The 22,286-nt window shown below is 34.8% G+C and overlaps 2 protein-coding genes across 2 annotated transcripts in view; one reads left to right on the top strand and one right to left on the bottom strand.

The window, feature by feature from the left end:
* Positions 1 to 1,932: 1,932 nt before the first annotated feature.
* Positions 1,933 to 2,319, top strand: Smp_168900 (hypothetical protein; the record flags this gene model as incomplete). The annotated part of the gene is made up of 1 exon (XM_018792714.1): positions 1,933 to 2,319. A coding segment is annotated over one exon (387 nt), but the record flags the coding sequence as incomplete, so codon positions are not given.
* An 18,843-nt stretch (positions 2,320 to 21,162) lies between these two features.
* Smp_204710 (unnamed protein product) overlaps positions 21,163 to 22,286 on the bottom strand; it is a gene marked incomplete at both ends in the record, with an annotated part of 4,035 nt that continues 2,911 nt past the window's right edge. The window contains one exon of the mRNA XM_018792713.1: positions 21,163 to 21,378. Coding sequence (XP_018644665.1) covers positions 21,163 to 21,378 — 216 coding nt within the window. The remainder of the gene's footprint in view (positions 21,379 to 22,286) is intronic.

Genomic DNA, 22,286 nt, shown 5'->3' with positions numbered 1-22,286 from the left:
AAACAGTTTTCAGTACTTATCATTCCTGCTTTCTGCCTAACCCAATTAGTTAAGTTTAGTATACTAATAACAGCCACTGTAATATGAATCATTATATCTCAAGCATATTGGGTTTATATACCAAACAAACTGAACACATTGTACCAATAAAATAGATAATAACATTGATAAAAGATTTAGCCAAATGTGTCTTTGAATGTGGGGGCACAATAAATTATGAACTAGGGATAACTCAAGAATGATAAATCGTATAATAATAACAACCACTATACAAACATCTAGTAAAGCACAATATTAATGATGTATCCCAATTTGTTGAGAAGATTAAAAACATAAACACGAAAGGTCAAAAGATGATGTACTTTGACGTAACGTCATTGTTCACAAATTCCAACTCAGAGAGACCTTTCAAAATGTTGGAAGCACTAGACGACTTTTTTGTTCTAGTATAAACTTCCTCAACAGGTTCTAAGTTTGCATGTACGCACTGTTGAAGAGTCCCATGCTAGGACGAAATTACCAATCGGTGATTTCAAGTTCTTCAAAGGTGGTCTAACATCGACCGGTTCATGATCTTAATTAAAACTAAGAAAAATGTTTAATCGATTTATGAAATTACAATATGAAAATTTTGTTTTCTTTCACGTTTTTAACTAATACATTACATAGTGATAATTTCCCCCCTCGTAAATGACATTGTCTTCTTTTCCGTTCTAAATCTATGATACTTTCATGTCAACAATATTCATGTCTTGAATGATTGAAATCATCATTTCATATTACCATCATCTATATTGTGTACTTTAAATTAATACTTACCTTCTTTATTTTGTGAATACCATCAAGCATAATCTTCATTATAAAAGTACATCTAAAGTGTACAAATGAATATAGGCAGTATTACTAAATTTCGAAAATAGTAGTATTACTTGACTGTGATATTCTTTGTAACTGTTTATCATCAAAGAGTGTATCGAAAAAGTACATAAACTTTGAGAAGATTCTTTACTCAAAAACTATTGTTTGGATCAGAGTTTATAGGAAGTGATTGTAGTGTAGTCTACTTATATCCATTTAAGTAGTATATGGTGATGATCATGGATAGAATGTATTTTAGCAGACTTTCGATAAGGAATAAACAGGAATGAAGCGCAATCGGTATGAAACTGAATGAACAATGAAATCAGAGAAGATGGACTAATATTTGCAGAAAGAACAGTTAAGATTGAGACAATTGATTCTTATTTTGCAAATTAACTGTTTACTGTACGGTTATCAGAATTTAGTGAGATAATCTGTAAGGTGTACTTAAGTACATTCCATTGTCCCCACTTATGTTGTTGTTCACTACATGATCATCGAAATTAGTAACTTGGGTCGGTGTTCTTTATAGTTGCTTATTATCCTCATTAATATTCATCTCCACCAAAGACAACACTTTAGAGATAACATTTTCTCCTTTCGACTTTCTAGAAATTGGTTCCTTACCAAGAACTTAACTTGTTAACACGAAATATCTAGATGATATAATCCTGTTAAGTAAAGTGTGAGAAAATACAGAGTCTTTAGAATGTCTCTATCAATAATACAAGAATATTTAGGGTGCATTTCCTTTCTCTCTGCATTTTCACCTAGAGCAATCAGAGAAATTAAAATACTGAGTTGATCATTCTACTTACCTTCATCTTATTGGCACTGATGGGTTGGTAGTTAACAAAACATCGACTAGAGAGAATGAGCGGTATTTCCGAAGCATAAACGTCGCGATTACGATCTTTTGTGCGGTTATAGATAGGTAAAGCTTGTGAGGGGCCTCCAGACCATGAGGAAACAGATATCTGACGCTTTCGAGTTTTAAACAGTCTAATTGATGTCAGACGCCGATGTCAATATAATATCTTCCTTTAGAACATACACATTAGAATCCTATAGGAAACTATTCTAAATACTCTTTACAACTTCTCTATTTTGTTTTCTAGAAATCTCAATGAATCAAAGAAACCATCAACCAACTTTGCAAAAGAATCACCTAAAGAAGACGGTCGTGAATCTGGAATAGATCCAGATACATTAGACGAAACATCGACATCAATGATTGGCAATTCTTTAAGTTTAAATGACATGAAATGTACTACTAATGACCTTAGTAATACTACTGAAGTAAACAAACCAAGTGTAATTACAATATTAAGACGATTAGCAAGATATTTAGCTTTACGGATAGCAAATAAACGTCATAGCCTAGCTACGGCAAATCAACATGTTGCAAGAAATGCCATTGAAGAAAAACTTGTAAGTAGTTTCTTATCAAAATTTTGATTTGCATTTTCTGTCCTTTTAATCACCCTTTTATCGTTAACTAGCTAACCAAGGTGTGATACTTGTCGTTTTTATAATGATAGGACGATAACTATGGAAGAATGACTGACAACATGGTATGAATGCAGATCTACTTCACTCATTCCATTTGCAAAACGATGCGATTCTCAATCAATGTTAATGATAGTTTACAGTCGAACACGATGTACCTCATCTGTGAATTCTTTTTCTGTTACATTGTTCAGAAAACTATCTTGAACATAATCACCAAACAACATAAAGTTATTTATTTGAAATACCTTTAGAGAAAACCGTTCTACTGAATAGAATTTGCATATCCATGAATGTCTGTCTCTTAAAATGAAGAGATTTCTGAAAACGTGAACGTAGTCCATTGTTAACAGTACTTAGATAAACTGTTACTATGAATATGAACTGGATCTCTCCACTGTCGACCGTGCTAGGGCATTTGGGGGTGCGTAACCATATAGTATAACTACTTAGTTAAACAAACGTATTTTAATAGAGAATTTCAAACAAACTCTGATCAAAATTTAACATAAATTCTAAATTATTCCATCAATTAACATTCATAAGACCTGCCATCATAAAATATCAATATGGTAGCAATATCTCTTTGAGGTCTGTGTACAATATCCCATGGAAATCTTTGATAGTCTATTCCAGTACATTATCCAAATAAGTCTTTATATATGACTTTATATATATCTTAACGTAATTACTTTACAAGTAATAACTGAGTGGGTTGGAGAATGCTGGTCAGCGGCCTATGCTCAAGTGTGAGTAACAGACGTAAGTAAGTAAGTAAATAAGTAATAACTGCATGTTACGGTCGCAAATCATCCTAGATAGCATAAGTCCATCAGAATAAGCTTTACATGTTTCCTATTCAGATATCTTTTTAAATGAAGCAATATCTTTCAAAATTCCTCCAATAGTTTTGTAGTGAACGAATTCTCAGGTGAGCACAACCAATTTATTGATTAATACAAAAAATTACAGACTTCATTGGTAAAGTATGACAACCATACATACTTCCCAACCTTCTTTTAATAGGTATTCCGATTCTGATCGGTGTTACATACTACTTATGTCGACAGACATAAGTAGCATACACCACAGTTTTATCGTTGTACATTGATGAGATATTAGTATTAGTTTGTGAACAGATTTACTAATTGTAATCTTAATAGATTAATACATGGAAATAATCGTGGTAATTCGACGGGAAGGTTGGTGAGTTATTAAAATACAATATAGGGTTTATGGAGATTTGTAACATACTTTAGTGATTAACATTTGTGAAGAGGTTAAGCTTTCCTTAGGAAGATTGAAGGCCCAAGGTTCGACCCTTAGTGATGGTGTCGTGGAAACATGTTCATAAACTGTTGTTGATAAATGAGCTACCAAAGCCAGTGCCTTGGTGGTCTTCGTATCCGTTAACTTTTAAATTTCTCGATGGTAATTAGTATGGGAGAATTAAGAATGTGAGTTTGTTCGTAATCCTAAATCCTAGAAAGTCACTTGCTTTGAATCCTTCAATAAGTCAGTCACATATTTCCTTCTTAGAATGAGTGATATCTGTCATGTGTTAAGAAATACGTGAAATGAGATATATATCAGCTTCATGAAACATAATTCTTACATTCCACTCCCACGACTTATCCAACATACAATCAAGTCCTGTTATATTTTGTAAAGAGTTTTATGTTTTTTTTTCGTTTTTAATGTTTATGAAAGTTTCCAATACATTTTTGCTGATAGGGTGGGATTATTGAACGGATTTCTCAATATTGCATGTACCTACAAATGTAGATCTTGAATAGTATCATGGTATCATATTCATTAGACAAGTTAATAGCTATTGTAGTTCAGCGGTCTAATGTATAATGTATTAGTGTATAGAGCTATTATTGTGGTGTGGGATACTTATATCCAAACAAGTAGTGTATAACAATAGTCAAGCATTGAATGTATTTGAGTAAAAGATCGATAAGGAGAAAAGAGGAACGGAACGCAGTTGGTATGAAAATGTATGAGCCATAATAATCGAAGACTATGGACTGATATTTGCAGAAGGAATGGTCAAGCTTAAGACCATTGATTGTTATTTTGCATATATTAACCGTTTACTGTATGATTGTCAGATTTTAGTGGGATAGTTTGTCATTTTGATGCCCAAAGTACATTTGATTGTCCTCTCCCCCCCTATATTCTATACTGAACATTCATAGAATGATTCCAATTGTTTAGTATAATCTTAACTCTTTTCTTTTCATTTTCCTTAGTTACGATCTAGATTAAGTGAATTAAATATTGATTATCATTATCATCATCATCATAATGATCATTTAGTGAATAGTTGGAATTCATTTAATTCAATGGAAATAAATTATGGTACCATTGTTAATCGATTTGATCGATTACATAATAATACAATTGCTGTTATACAATTATTATGTCAATTAGCAAGATGTTTAGCTATATTAGATGGACAATTATATTGTTTAAATAAAAATCAATATAATAATAATGTAATATTATTATGTAATAATAATGATAATAATGATCCATTAATACCTTGTAATCATTACACAACCTCATTAATAAATGATACATCAACAACTATGTCAAATCACTTATTGAATGATTTCAATGATAAGGATAATGATAATGACGATGGGAATAGTCAATGTGAATTAGTAAGTCATGATGAAATTATAGTATATATCTGTATGAATTACTTACTTACTTACATACTTACGGCTGTTACTCCCGATGGAGCATAGATCGCCGACTAGCATTCTCTAACCCATTCTATCCTGGGCATTCCTTTCTACTACTACTACTACTACTACTACTACTATTAATCCTTGTTTGCTATCATTTATACTATTATCACAACTGTTTTGTCATTCATCTTGACAGTTTTTTCTGGCTTTTTTGATGTGGTGTAGAATTTTAGATGAATAAACTTGTAGTCTACCTGAATTATGTGCTGATGATGTCGTTCAGAACAACGACGAAAGCTCCACGAATAAACCATCTAGCTCAGAGAACAAAACTTCATCAAAATCATCCATCTGTACTACAAATCTTCTTCATCATTTCAATAAACTTGTATTTTCATTTACTTTGTTTATAACTGAATTATTGACTAGCTGGATGACATTTCACTTTGTTGGAGTTCAATATCACCTACTTATAGTAAAGAATATTTTGACTTGAATATCAAAGTTACCAATTGCATAGAACTGAATTTGATTCATATTGAGGTGGAAAATACACCATATATGAACATAGTATATTAAGAAGTGTAGGAAGACACTGAAAATTTTATAAAATGAATTAGATCCAATCACTGAATATCACATGTGATAGAAAAGTTCGAAATGACTCATTAGAAGACAAATACATAGAGTATCGTATCTAGAATCAATCGGCTAAACAACTAAGTGGGTTGCGAAGTAATTTGATTATCACTAAGAGTAGAATATGCAAATTGTCATTCGCCAATAAGAGATTAATAGATTGTAATCCTAAATGTTAATGGGATGATTTAAACAAACAATACTGAAATGGTTTAAATAAAACTTCACCTCATAGCTCAAGCTAGTTGCTATCTGAAATCAGTAACTAAGTGGATAATGTGATGGTACTTGAAGCGAACGGTGTTAGGTTCGAATCCCGAAGTGAACATGAACTCTAAGATGTAGGAGCATCCAAATGACAAGTCCCAAATTATAACAAAACATGATTCCAGGATTTCACTACTATCCATAATTCATCTATTCCATATCAAATTTACCCTTTTTCTGGTAAAATTAGACAACTTGATTAATATCATTGTTCTATCATATATTGTTAAGATGACGTAATACAAAGCGAAAAACTTTAGTTCAACATGACTTATTTAAAACAAAAATTTAATTTAATATTGAATTGGAACTTGTTGTATATGCCATTTAATGGTTTCATTGACATATCCATTATATAATGTGAAGGATTACTCCCCGCCCCCCCATGAATTCAACATTTCTTCTTTATTTATCATAAAATCTTTAGAACTTCATTAATGAGAATAAACATAAATAACTAATCGTGAGAATGGAATAATATAGAGATATACATATATGTGTGTATACGTCAAATGTTCAGTCTATCACGGAGATTAATCTTCTTGCAATGTATTCAATGTTTAATTTACCAACATATTTAGATATATAGTATAATGAAGATTGATCACTGGATGGTGATCAATGTCATGTGTATCAAGTACTTCTTAGCGCAGATCAAATGCTATCGATCAAGTTGAAATGTGGCTATGAAGCTGGGTGATATGGGATAGAACCCGTCTGGGAGCACCAGTCCGCTCAAGATTACAGGTACATCTTGCTGACGAGTGCCATGTAGCACGAAACCTGGATCCAGATTTTTATTTTGACCACCTCCAACCACCATCTTAAATTTTATAATTATATGCATATTGTAATGCATCGATTAAACAATTATCTGCCCATTAAATTATATACCTTCTTAAAGTGGAAGATTAAGGATCTTCTTTTTTTTCAATGTGCTTTACTGAATAATGAAATATTTAATGAAGTAAAATGAAATAAGATTCATTCATATCATAAGCCGATCATATGTTAGACTAATATTTAAAACTTGGAAATGGTGGGAAGATGTCTCGTTCTACTACAGAACTCTTACCCGTGCGTATTTACGACCTCGCGCTCAAATATCCAACCGAAGCTCTTCAGTCTCAAGCATGAACACCAACTCTCTGAATCACTAAGTCGATAGTAGCCCAACATTGATCAGAGCATGATTTTAATGAAATATAACAATCTACGCAACCTCCATACTGTAGTTGAATGTTCAAAAGGTATGAAAGAGGATGTAGAATGTATTTTTCCAGTCAACTAGTAGTAGAGTTGTACATTTAATCCAATTATGAATATGTATATATATATCTGTATATACGTTTATAGATACTTTCAATTTACCTAACAATATACACGAACGCTATTGGGTTCGATTCGCGGAGTGAACCTGAACCCTGAGATGCAGATACATCCAACTGATGAGTCCTAAATAGGACAAAATGCTCTTCCTGAATTCTAATGCTAGCCTCTATCCATCTCTGCTAATAATGTATATGGATCGCTGGCAATATCGAGGCAACCAGTATAGGATACTCATATGCCAATATGGACTGATCACTTGCATTCATAAACGTCAATGGAGAGATTCAACCAACCAATACAAAAATGAATTTTATTTTGAATGTTTAATTATTATTAAATTCATTTGGTTTTATTTACTTGTATCTTCCCATTGTTATTTAGTCACTTGATGGCATATGTGTATCCTATTCGGACTGCCTCAATATTGCTCTGAAGTCATAAGCTTTATAAGCAAAGATAGATAGTGGCTAGCAGGAAAATTCATTTTTGACGCTGGTTCCGTCCTATTATCATCATCAACATCTTCTTTTAACAACTACCATTCGAAGTGTTTATTTATCTTGATGACGTTTTACTTTCTTTCTTTTTATTTTCTAGTCACAAATCATTGAACAACAAAAACGTTTAATAATCCAAATTAAAGAAGCTCAATTATTACGAGCTGAATTAGAAACATGTCGACATCGTTTATTGGAAAGTATACCAGGACATATAAAATGTGATGTAACCCATAATATAATTGATAAATTAGGAAGAGATTTTGTGAATAATAATCAATTGACACCAGCAACAACAACAACAACATCTAACAATACTACTGATAAAACTACTTATAAACAGAATATAACACAATTGAAATTAACATCATCATCATCATCATCATATACTACTAATAAAGAATTAGAACAATCATTTAACGATCAACAATCTATAATGAATACAACACAATTTCTTAGACAACGTGTTACTGAAGCCATGGAATTGAATTTTTAAATTGGTTTGTATTATCACAAGTAAGTTATGTCATCAAAGAAGAAGCCGTTGAAATGTCAGTCATTGAATTAACTTGTCTTACATATTCAATATGAGTTGAACTCTAGTTGTCATGAATTCTGTAAAAGTTACATCTTGAAATGAGTTACGAGTGAGCATTTAATTAGTATTATGAGAATAGGAATTTGTGAAGATTGTAGTAAGATAGTAAGATCCACTTCAGATAATTGATGAAAGATTGTGAAAGATTATGGATTGATTGAAGTTAGAGATTAACATGGATTTATGTTGACTCAGTGGGCTAAATGTTAGCTGTTCGTGCTTGAGATCGAATCCCTTTGGTGTTGGATGATGGATGTGCACTGCTGAGCAGTACCATACTAGAAGGAAACAGCCTTAAAACAATGCTTCCAATTTTTCAGTTGTTGGTCTAGCTTATATCAACTCATGAATTCAACTATAAATATTGTGTATATGTTAGTTGACAATAAAAACTGAAACTTATTGAAAACCAGTTGTTCACCAATGTAGTTTGACTCATAAAACTGAACATTTCACCATTGAAACTTTTCAAATAGTGAGATTTATCAACTACTAAAGGTAGATAGAATTTAATCATCATTTCATGTTATAAGGATTCATTCAAGCGGTTGGTTGGTACATTCTTCTTAGTTTCATTTAACAATTACACCTATAACTGATGTCATGTGAAAAACAATGGAACAAATCCAACAGTGATCTGAATACTTGGAAACCTTCCGAAATGTTGTGAATGATAATAATTTTAATAGTTGAGATCATGATTCAATATAAAGCCAGACCACCAAGGAAGACCTGGAGGCACTGCACAGCCGTTTTTTCCCATTTTGGGACTCCTCAGCAGTGCCCATCCACGATCCCACTTCGCGGGATGCGAACCCAGGACCGATCAGTCTCACACGTGGACGCTTAACCACTAGACCACTTAGCTGGCCGACATCCGACGGTTTTTATGTCTAACTTCAACCAATCCACGAAGTTGAGCGACACATCCATCATTGTCCGCAGTGAGTTACTGTCTCACAACAAACCTGGTTGGACTCTACCGGCCACTGCTTCTCCCTAAAACTCCGCGAAAATACCTCTTGAGCTTATCTTGATTAATTTCAGAAGCGGGTTTTGTGAAGATTTGAATATTGCTTATGTTCAAGTCAGTCAATTTATTATCCCCACTGATATAAATAATCAACTAGACATTTCTCATAGAGTGTGGGGGTTTTTTTTTAAAGGAAATGTTACGTATTCTGGTTAAACTCATTGTTATAACGAATACAGAGAGGTGTGTTAGGCGTCATGAAAACTGCTAATTTGAAGTTGAGCTCTTTTTTGATGAAGTGATATTATTCTGGGAAACTAAGAAACTACTTCGACGATAAATCAGTTTTTATCAACTGACTATCACTTGAAATTAGATTTACTTAGTACAAAATCTAACAGTTTTAATTTAAAATTGTGTGAGGGGTCGCGATCATCATTTTGCTTCACAAATCGATAAAGGATAGTGTAAGGATGGCTCGTTGGTAAACTCAAAGGAACCTGAAGAAGTTCAGAAAGAGCCATAGACATTCCATCCAATCACTGTTAGAGGAACATTCTAGAATGTCGACGTGTACCTCCCTTATTGGATGAATAGGAAGGCCCTAAATTAGTTATGACTGCGCATTGCTAAGGAGTTCAACACTGGGATGAAACATTTTTCCAGTGAGCCTCAATCTCCACTACTACACTAATTAAGGTCAGTCTATAGAGAATGCAACCTCAAAATAGTTATATTTAACAAATAAAAAATCAAATGTACTTTTATTCCAAGAAATACGTGAAATTCACCGGATATTACACCACTAGTGAAATATACTTCAGACGAGATAGCATATAATGTTAAAAAACCAGCAAATTTACCCTTTCTTGTATTACTACTACTACTATCACTACTACTACTACTATTAATACTATTACTACTATTACTACTATTACTACTACTACTAGTACTACTACTACCATTAAAATAAATGAATCAATGAAAGTAAAGTAATAGATTGTTATTATATAAATGTATATCCTACTAACTGATACATTGTGAACGAAAAGTTACCAACTATCAAGGTTAAGATGATTGACATGAGAAAATAACAAAAACGCTAATATAATCATCATTAATGGTAATCAGACAGTGAATTGAAGAGCTCTTCAATAACGAAATGAATATCTTAGTTACAATGGTACATGATCATTCAAATCATTCCGAAGTGATTGCAGTTTGTCTAGTCCCTATTAAATATTAGTGAGAAATCTACACTAAATTATATTTGATTTAATTTAGCTGTTACTCTCAATATGTTAAATAAACAAAACAAAAGCGAAATTCATAGTACTGAAATTCAACAGACATATTCTTCTTCCTTACTACTCAGTTGAATGTATCCCAATCCGTATTGATATTCATATTAAGACTCGAAATCAATATCTACTGTCTAAAAACTGAAACTAATATCGATTAAGCTACCAAGTTCACATAATGACTAGATTATTCTCATAGTTGAAATCATGAGTCAATTTGAAGGTGGGCAACCATGGAAAACGTGGAAGCACTGGACGGCCGTTTCATTCTATTGTGGGACTCCTCAGGATTTTGCATCGACGATCCCGCCTCACGAGATTGGAACCCAGGACCTATCAGTCTCGAACGCAAGCGCTTAAACTCTAGACCGCTGAGCTGACATCCAACAGTTTAATTTCATCTATTTATAATACAAATGTCTTAACAAGTAAATGTGTGATCAGTATGTGCCAATATGTACATCTCAATATATTCCTTTATATGTTAATGATTTTACTAAAGTTCATTCCGAATGCAAACCTAAATTGTCCTCATCATTAAGAAGTGTTTGAATAATCCCATAGTTGATATTTAGAAATGAACTTTGATTATTCTAAGATAGAGATATATATCCGGGGTGAGATTGGAACGTAAGTCCTGGATTTCACTGCCAGCCACAAACCAATAACTATGAAGATCGCTCATGAGTGGTTTACCTACCTTATCATTATTAAGATTGTTTGCAATATTTTTTACTTGTTATCAGCCATCAAACATACTTATTAGATCTCCTCAATCTCAATAGTATATATTACGTTTAGTTAAGATGTTCGTATAATTTGACGGTGGTGTATTATATCACTGATTGTAGTCAACTCTAAAAAAATTTGAAAATAACGAACTGCCAGAATGAAATTTTTTTGTACTTCACTGATAAGACTATTCATCAAGAATGTTGACCAAATACATATAAGCCACATAAATCATTCGATTTGTGTAAGAGTTGTGACAATGCCCAGGTGCCCAGGCCGAAAAAGGTGACTTTCTTAAAGAGCTACTCCCCAAGCGTTTGACCTAAATGTCTGATCCACAAGGTAGTGGAATAGCGTTAGGAGATGCAGTCCCATGGTAGCCGGTAACTATCCATAGGTTTATACGCCTTTTGTTCACCCAGGATCTTGGAGCTCCGATACATCATTGATTGGGAATTAGGGATTTTGAACTCCCCCTAGGTAGGTCTTGTATAACTATCAACCCGGTTAAAGAGTCAGACATTCGCTTTTCGTCCTTTCAGCTTTGTATATACATGTGGCCATGTGAGAGCATTTCGAGAGAGAGGGTGGATTCTCTCCACCGTCGACCGTACTAAGTGATTTCTGATCTAAACAATGTTATATATCAAACTATCTCAAATAGTATCAAATCCCCAATAGTGAAATATAATTCCATGATTGATCAACACTCACTTGTACACTTCAATAGCATTATTTACCCCCTTGTTTTTTCTCTTCTTCTTCCATTCTTTCTCTTTTTTTTTCTAAATTTCATCTTTTAGATATTTGAGACAGAAATTAAAGTAGATCAAGATTTATGGGAAAGTATTCAATATGAATTAAGATTTGAATTATCATATTAGATTCATCATTAAATGAATCCTTCTTTTTGGGTTGGATTGTTTGGTTGTTTGTTTGTCATGTATTCAACTTTCACAAGTGAATCTGTTGAGTTTTGTTTTAAACTGTGTACAAAAAAGAAAAAAGAAAAAAGAGAATTAAAAGAAAAGAAGAAGAAACACCCATAGTGATAAAACATAATTGATTGAATTATTTTCCTGGTCAATATTATCATTCTAAAGATTACGTAATCATTTGATTATTGTATTTATATTCTTTTCAAAAATGTTTCTCCCACCCCTTTTTCTTCTTTTTTTTAATTTTTTGTATTTTTAAAAAAGAAAAAGAAAACCGTCCAATGAATGGATTATGTTATGTGATTGTGAATTCTTCTTTATTTTTCAATCATTGTATTCACGTTATTGATAATTGGTTAACAAAAATATATATGTACATTGATTATATATAGAGAGAGATGTGGATTGTTTTGTCTCTATGGAGAAATACTTACCTTACCTTAGTTACACACACACTCAATCACACAGGTATACTTAGTAATATCATTCACTATACTCATTCTATGAACGAATACTTTCGTTTTAGTGTATCTTCGACAATGTTGTTTTGTTTTTAATCAAAATCAAGATGAAACTCAGTTTTCAACATCAGATGTCATAACTCTTCTAAATGAAGACCTTCTAACTCCTAGGGCAAACTTTAAATGATTTTCTCTGGTGTGCGTTTTTTTAGCTAGTCAGTTTCCTACGGGATGGGGTCACCAACACCATACCTAATTACTTACTTACTTTTGCCTGTTACTCCTAATGGAGCATAGGCCGCCGACCAGCATTCTCCAACCCACTCTGTCCAGGGCTTTCTTTTCTAGTTCTATCTAGTTTTTGTTCATTCTTCTCATGTCTGTTTCTATTTCTCAGCGTAATGTGTTCTTTGGTCTTCCTCTTCTCCTTTGGCCTTCAGGATTCCATGTGAGGGCTTGTCTTGTGACACAATTAGGTGGTTTCCTCAAGGTGTGCCCAATCCACTTCCAGCGCTTTTTCCTGATATCTTCCTCTGCTGGAATCTGGTCAGTTGCCTCCCACAGTAACTTGTTGCAGATAGTGTCTGACCATCTGATCCGAAGTGTCTTGCGCAGACAGCTGTTGGTAAACACTTGTATCTTCTGTATAATGGCTTTCGTAGTTTTCCACGTCTCCGCCCCATACAGTAGAACTGTCCTCACATTTGTATTGAAAATTCTAACCTTGGTGTTGATTGACAATTGTTTTGAGCTACAGATGTTTTTCAGTTGTAGATATGCTTCTCTTGCTTTGCCTATCCGCGCCCTCACATCTGCATCTCATCCACGTGTTCATCAATGATGCTGCCCAGATATGTAAAGGTTTCCACATCCTCCACAGCTTCACCGTCAAGTGTAATTTGATTGGTACATATTGTATTGTATCGGAGAGTCTTGCTTTTCCCTTTGTTTATATTGAGACCTACTGCTGCTGAGGCTGCTGCTATACTGGTCGTTTTCTCCTGCATTTGTTGTTGCGTTTGTGATAGAAGAACCAGATCATCCGCGAAGTCTAAATCGTCAAGCTGCATCCTGCCTGTCCACTGTATCCCGTGCTTTCCTCCAGATGTTGATGTCTTCATGATCCAGTCGATCACCAGGAGAAAGAGAGAGGGTGAGAGTAAACAACCTTGCCTAACACCGGTCTTTACCTCGTATGAGTCGGTGAGTTGTCCTCCATGCACGATTTGGCAATTTAATGCATCATAAGAGTTCTGTATGATGTTCACTATCAACTCAGGCACGCCGTAGTGTCGAGAAAGACTCAATAGTGTTGTCCTGTCCACACTATCAAATGCTTTCTCGTAGTCAATGAAGTTGATGTAGAGTGATGATTTACATTCAATTGATTGTTCCACAATGATCCATAGAGTTGCGATTTGATCTGTACACGATCTATCCTTACGAAATCCAGCTTGTTGGTCTCGAAGTTGGGCGTCCACGGAATCCTTCATCTTGTTTAGCAATACCCTGTTGAAGACTTTACCTGATATTGACAGAAGTGATGACCCTGTAGTTATCGCACTTGCTGAGATCGCCTTTCTTTTGTATCTTGATCGAAAGTCCTTTTTTCCAGTCTATTGGTACTTGTTCTTCGTCCCAAATCTTACTGAAGAGTATGTGGAGTATTTCGGCAGTTGCTATCAGTGCATCTGCCGGGATATTGTCTGGTCCCGCTGCTTTGCCACTCTTGATTTGTCTAATGGCCATGCTGATCTCTTCAATTGTTGGTGTGCCAAGATCGATTGGTAGGTCTGTGGGTGCTGCTTCGATGTTGGGTGTGTTCAGTGAAACTGGTCGATTCAAGAGTTCTTTGAAGTGTTCTACCCACCTGTTTCGTTGTTCTTCAATGTCGGTGATTACTTTGCCTTCCTTGCTTCTCACTGGTCTTTCTGGCTTACGGCAATTTGCAGCAAGTTTCTTTGTTGTATCATACAGTTGTCTCATGTTTCCCTCTCTTGCAGCCTTTTCCGCTGTCAGTGCTAAATCTTCCACATATTTACGTTTGTCGGTTCTGATGCTCCTCTTCACTTGCTTGTTTGCCTCTGTGTATTCGGCTTGTGCCTTGGCTTTTTCTGCTCTTCTTCGGCTGATATTGATTGCTGCTTTCTTGTTCCTCCTTTCTTCAATTTTATTCAGTGTACCAACAGTGATCCATTCCTTGTGATGGTGCTTCTTGTAGCCCAGAACCTCTTGACATGTTGAAACGATTGCCTCCTTGATACCTTTCCAGTTGCTCTCCATGGTAGTTCCCTCTCTATTGAGTAGATCATGAAAGGCCTGGAACCTGTTGCTGAGGGCTATGTTGAATTTGTTGAGTTTGTCAGCATCTCGAAGAAAGGTCGTATTAAACTTTTGTGATGTTGTCCGCGCCGTTGTCCAGTGCTTCTTGAGTTTGAGTTTCATCTTGGCGACCAGCAAATGATGATCGGATGCTATATCAGCTCCTCTCCTGGTTCTCACATCCTCCATCGTCCTCCTGAAATTTTTGTTGATGCAGATATGGTCGATTTGATTCTGTGTAGTGTGATCCGGTGAAATCCAAGTGGCTTATGTATGTTTTTGTGTGGGAATCACCGACATTGAAGAACAACGAAACAGGTGGGTAGAACACTTCAAAGAACTCTTGAATCGACCAGTTTCACTGAACACACCCAACATCGAAGCAGCACCCACAGACCTAACAATCGATCTTGGCACACCAACAATTGAAGAGCTCAGCATGGCCATTAGACAAATCAAGAGCGACAAAGCAGCAGGACCAGACAATATCCCGGCAGGTGTAGCAGCGACTGTCAAGATACTTCACATTTTCTTCAGTAAGATTTGGGACGAAGAACAAGTACCAATAGACTGGAAAAAAGGACTTTCGATCAAGATACAAAAGAAAGGCGATCTCAGCAAGTGCGATAACTACAGGGTCATCACTTCTGTCAATATCAGGTAAAGTCTTCAACAGGGTATTGCTAAACAAGATGAAGGATTCCGTGGACGCCCAACTTCGAGACCAACAAGCTGGATTTCGTAAGGATAGATCGTGTACAGATCAAATCGCAACTCTATGGATCATTGTGGAACAATCAATTGAATGTAAATCATCACTCTACATCAACTTCATTGACTACGAGAAAGCATTTGATAGTGTGGACAGGACAACACTATGGAGGCTTCATCGACCTTTTTAACTAGTTTTTTAACAAGTTAGTTTTCTACGGGATGGAGTTGCTGACATTATATCCAACACTTCTCTTTTATTCAGGCTTGAAACTGGCAGTAGACGCAGAGGATCTTCAGGTGAAGTTAAAATAAAGCTGATCTACACGATAATTATGAGTATAAGAATAATCATTATACACATACATATATATATACTTATATTAGGTTGATGTCAATTGAAAAAATAAGTTGATAACTTTAATTATGAACTGAAATCAAATAGAGGAATAGTTGGAGATCAGTTAAAACTGGTCAACTGTTTTGATCTTAGCGTGAGATTTTTTATAAATGACAAATGTATGATTCTGTCAGATACTGAACCCAAATCTTTCATAACTTGCGATTTAATAGTAGTATCAATCTCATTGTAAAGATAATAAGTGATCAAACCCATCATCAATGAAGATTTCTCACTAAACCAATTGAACTATAGAATATCATACAGACCTATGCTAATTGTATGTATCCATTGGGAGTATTATCAATGGTTTGAGTTATTTTTTCTGGTTAGCGTTTTTTCAGCGAGTTAGCTTTCCTACGGGATTGGGGTCGCTAACCCCATGCCCTACCCTCCTCCTTTACCCGGGCTTGGGACCGGCAGTAACTCTAGAGGAGCTACAGGTGGAGTTGTGCGGAGCATTTTCCTATTCGTGATAGGATTACCGCAGCATCTCTTCCGTACCTAGGCTTTGTTGTTCAGCTTGTGTCCAATGAGTTTCGCTGGCTCTAAGTACTGCCGATTTGTATCTCCTCATCTTCATTGCTATTTGACTGGTCTTCCCAGTCTCCCACATTGTCCGAACGTTCCGTGTACATATAAAATTTATTAGTTCGGTTGTTAAAGAGGCTTCGACCTCATGATTACCGAAGAAACTCGACTTTAAGACGGAGGTGTCATAATTCTTCCTTCAACTCTTAGGGCAAAGTTTAAATAGTTTGGATAGCTGTTTCTCGATAGCGTTTTTAACGAGTAATTTTCTACACGACGAGGTGACTAACCCTATTCCCGATCCCCCTCATTAACCCGAGCTTGGGACCGGCAATAACTCTAAAAGAGCTACACGTGCAGTTGGTCATCAAACGGTTAGTGAAAAATCTCTTCAAAGGAAAATAGTCTATACATGACAACTTATCATCCACTTGGTGAATCTTATCGCTTGAATAAATAAATGAGCATATAGATATATCCACATGCTGATTTAGATAGTAAGCATTCAAATTTTTAATGCACTTGAACGTAGTGTCAGTAATAACCAGTCATTGAAGCACAATTATGAAAATCATTGCACACACGTGCAAATGACACTTTCCAATAGTAACATTCATCACATTCAGTCGACTTCCTCTAATCCCTCAAATGATCCAATGATCATGTGATTGAATTATTATTTTAACTAAAAATCCTCGAAATAACGCAATCTAGACCAACACACAACGAGGTGAGCACAGACGAGCATATTCTATTTGGAATTCGGATTCACGCAGTCACCAAATACGAATCATATGCATTCACGAATACGATTTCAAATATTGGAAATTCTCTTCCATTTACCTCATTCAATATAACATATCACCAACTTCTAACATTTCTGCTACATCATATAAAATTATCAAAGTAGAATTCATTATCTTTTCTTATCAGTATTAATTATAGGAGTGTTTAATTACACAAACATTTTTCCGTTGACCTCAATTGTTTACAGAAATATCAATGATTTTACTTTGTTGTCGTCTATCACCTCATAAAATCTCATTAATCAAATAATATGGTATTTTATAGTATCTATCCTCTACAATGGGCGTAATATGAGTGTTGTTCAGAACAAAGCATACCGCATTCTTGTAATAAGATGTTGTTTATGTGACTGACAATCATCTACACACATTGACACGTAAGCGCAAAACAAACATCAGTGAATTTCTCATTCTACAAAACATTACTATTTTTCTAAACAGAAAATGAAGTGAAACCAATCTTTTGGTTGTCCATTCATAGAAGGTCTGACTGCAATTATGAATAAACACTGTAACCATTTACTATCCAATTTCAAATGAGCTTGCTGGTCGTTTTCCCATACAATCATCTAATTTTCACGTCCTCACTTTATCAATTTATATGCAATGCTCATTGATAATATCGGTTCTTTCAGACTAAACTAGTTATAGTGTCCTGTGTATATTGGTCTATGAATGAGGCTGTGATCAATCATCCTGATCATATAATCACATCACCTTCTCTGTATCGTCTCATATCAATCACTGTAACGGACAAACTCATATTTACCCGATATTCTGGATAAACACATTTCACTGTTCACCGAATGTATGTGTTTCATTGAATATTAATTAAGGTTGGATATTATCATTCAGTGAGATCGATCGAACACCACGTGAGGTTTAATACATTGTGGCATATCATTTGATCTTGAAGTTTGTTGTCATTTTTCAGCAGAATTAAAATGAATTTCTATGCAAATGATTATTGTTCCTTTGGAAAAACTTAGTTCACGCGAAGGTGTTTTGACTAGGCGATTCGCATCAAGTTTTAGATGTGTTATGCCTTCAGCTGTTCTAGTGTAATTATCAATGACATATCTGGGTTAAGGAATGATTAACACTGGGTTTGATGTTATTATTGGACGTCATGGATTGGACTGACTGGGAGAAATAAACGAAAACGGAGAGAGATTCGCAAATCCATGTGCATACTTAAACTAGAAATTTCAAAATTGCCCGAAAGTAAACATATGATCTTGATCAAGTTGTCAGTATATCTATGCTACATAATAGAATAACTGATTTCTAAGAATGATCATGTTGACAATCTGTTTGCTGTAACTGATATTTCTCAGTTTCACTTGACAATCATTTTAAGAACTAATTCACTGAGCAAATCAACCAACTCTTAAAACAAAAACAGACATTAAAGGAATATATACCTCTATAAATTTATTTAAAAGTATTTTATTTAAGAATACATAACCTCGTAAATATTTCCATGACGAGACTATAATTTATGGACGAGTCTGTCAGAAGCATTTCAGTGATCACAAGGTCCCGACGGCTATTTCCGTACCCATTCTCACGTACGATTGATTTACAACTGATTTTAAAGACGATATAATTGAGCGACTACAACAAATAGGAAGAAAAAGAAGTTCCTTTATTTGTGAATACTGTAGTCAAATGACATCTGGACCTTGTCCAGATTACCTATTTTATGGTGTGATGTGATCTATCTGTCTAGTATATAAACAACGTATGCTTGAAATAAACGATTTGCATAGATTCGCATAACAGCAACTGTCATTGATATTCTGGACTCAAGTGGAAGGGCTAGGCGGATTAAGGGCCCGATAGGACGCGAGATTGCTCATACTGATTTGACGTCCTTTTGATGTGTATGTTGGGAAGAGTCGTATTTCTATTAGTGGATAGGTCACGCGGAGTGTCGTCCTTCTTTAATTTGGAAGGTCATCACAAATTAGGGACGCCCTTGATCAAGTCCCATCAACTGGAAACGTCATTGAGAAAGACATAACAATATGCCTATATCTTCACTCCGCATTCCGCAGTGACATTCATTTCTAAACTGAAATCGAGCATCAAAAGTGCTTGGCATTCGCTGAGAAACGAAACACTATATTCAGGATGAATTGTCTGCTAGACCTCAAACGATACTGATCAATGAGTCTGTTTAGAACAATGGCTTCTCGACCTATGACGATTCACAACTGCTCGTTTTGCGAGATATATATGAGCCACGTCAAAGATTACATTCCCTCAACACAGAAACCCGCACTATGACGATCAGATTTGCGAAATAATGCAGGACTAGCCGCATTATCATTTAGGCAGAAAATACCATCAGCAGTAGTGGATAATCTACCAAGCATGGCAAAATACACCGAAATATGCATTTCAGATCCATATTTGAATCTATAGTGGAAGTCCATAATACGTGTAGCAAGTATCGAAGTAGATGGTTTGCACGATGAAGCAAATCAGAAATAAAAAGTGAACATTAATGAAGAGCACCTGCTAGTAGGCATATTTGTGTGGAAGCTTTTGCATTTGGTGAAAATGTTAGTGGAGCTTTTCGCCTCATATCTGGTCTAAAATCATTAACGTCAGCCTAATATGAAGGACATTTAATTCTACATAAATACACTGAACGTCTGAGTTAACAGCAATCGCCTTCTCAAGCAGATGACATAGGGAAGTAGCAAGTCACTGATTGTGAGATATTTTTTTGAGAACCGTAAGTATTGAGTAAATATCATCTGGACAAACGTCAGCGCTTTTAAGATCACTGACTACATCATGGATCATTTCATGAAATATGGCTGTAGAGCAACTTAAACCGAATGAAAGGTAGTTGTATTTGAACAGATCAGCTTCACGTAACACTTTAGAATATTGAACGTGACTGGGAATATCTTTCAATTCAGCTGTGGTGTGCGTTTGCTTCAACAAACAGGAATTCAATGTCAAAGACTGAATTCCTATCCCTTCATGCATTCAACACAATCAGCCATAAAATGTTTAATCTAAGTATCTAAATTTTCTTTGAAATCTGATGGAGGCAAGTCTACTTTATGACATTCCAAATACAAAGCTTTGAATAAAAATAATTGACGGTATACTGCCTATATCAACAATGGAATTGCGCGATCAAACATAAGAGGTACAAGACGCTTTTACACGTAGAATGTACCATTCAAAACCGTGGATGAAAATCAAATATGATCTCAGAAGTTCCATTCTTATTAGGATTTAATAACGGAGTATGGTATCATCATGCCGAAATTGAACAGAAGTCCAGCAAACCAACATAATCCAGTGTTGTAAACTCTCGTAAAACTACTACTACAAGTTTATATTGAATGAAAACAATCACATATGCATTACAAACCATAGTTTAAATTTCACTCACAAAAGTACATTAGTTACTATGTGAACAACCATAAAAGTGGTATGTAGTTCAACGAAAAAATCTGCAATTTATTGAAATGATTAACAAAATACAAAGTGTTTTTAATAAACTACAAAATGGAAACAACAAATTCAACATGATGAAAACAAGCGTCAAGTCTTTTATGAAAGCGATGGCATACATTTCTTTTTCCTGTACAACAATAGGCATATGACACAGCCACTGCACACAACCAAGAAACAGATAACTACAGGTATGACAATGTGTAGGAAATGATTTGATTTCCCGTGTCCGTTGTCAGATTCACTTATCCTTGGAGTTGTTGTAGCTTCTTCCACAACGATTGGTGTGATCGAAACGTGGACATTCGAGCTATTCTGAAGAACAAAACAGTAGCAATATTACTAAATACCAAATATTAATCAAATAATTCATCATCAGTATTGATGACAGAAGTGAATCCAACAAATCCAACCAAATGCTATTCGAACACACCAAAAGCATGTCGCGATCTAAGTAACATCACATAACTTTTGTTTGAGTTTATAAATTATAATCGATATAGTATACATGAGCCTTTGGACTGAATAACTTTATTGTCATTTTTGAGTTCATCTGCATTTTGACCAACCACATAACTAACGACTTATATTTGTGTGATGAAATTTGTTCCCTGGATGTCAAATCTTATCACCATCTAAATGTTAATCAACAAAATTAAAAATGACTGCTTCATTGAAGCAATCCATACAGGATACATATTTATTAACAACGAATCGGAAATACTTGTTCTGAACATCAACAATCAGAGTCCAGGAGCTTATACTCATTATCCAAACATGATAAAGAATTTCCGACAGATTACACCTCCTCAGTCAAACTGATTTCATTGATATTTTGTAACAAGTCATACAAATAGGCGGTTTCATATTGGACATTGGGAATCACTACACATTCTATGAGCTTGAAAATTAACATGTTTCCAGGCATTAGTGTTCAACAACGCTCTCATTCATTGTTGAATGTCCACATGGAAACAAAGCAGAATTATTTTGCATGTAAAGTTAAATTTTTTGAGAGATTGCTAAGGAAATCACTGTATAAAACTATGGGTAGAGGGTAATAGGCAACTATTTCAGTCCCGTAGATAACTTTTCCATAGTTCGTACTCACAATCAATGATCACTGGATCCAAATAACTGCTTAGTTAAAAACCAACCCTTTCATTCTGATATTAATTTCATTTGATTGGAACATTGAATAAATTAAACAAATTCACTGTTTC

The sequence above is a fragment of the Schistosoma mansoni genome (assembly GCF_000237925.1).
Source record: "Schistosoma mansoni, WGS project CABG00000000 data, supercontig 0147, strain Puerto Rico, whole genome shotgun sequence".
Lineage (NCBI taxonomy): Eukaryota > Metazoa > Platyhelminthes > Trematoda > Strigeidida > Schistosomatidae > Schistosoma > Schistosoma mansoni.
This window is presented reverse-complemented; position numbering and strand designations above follow the sequence as displayed.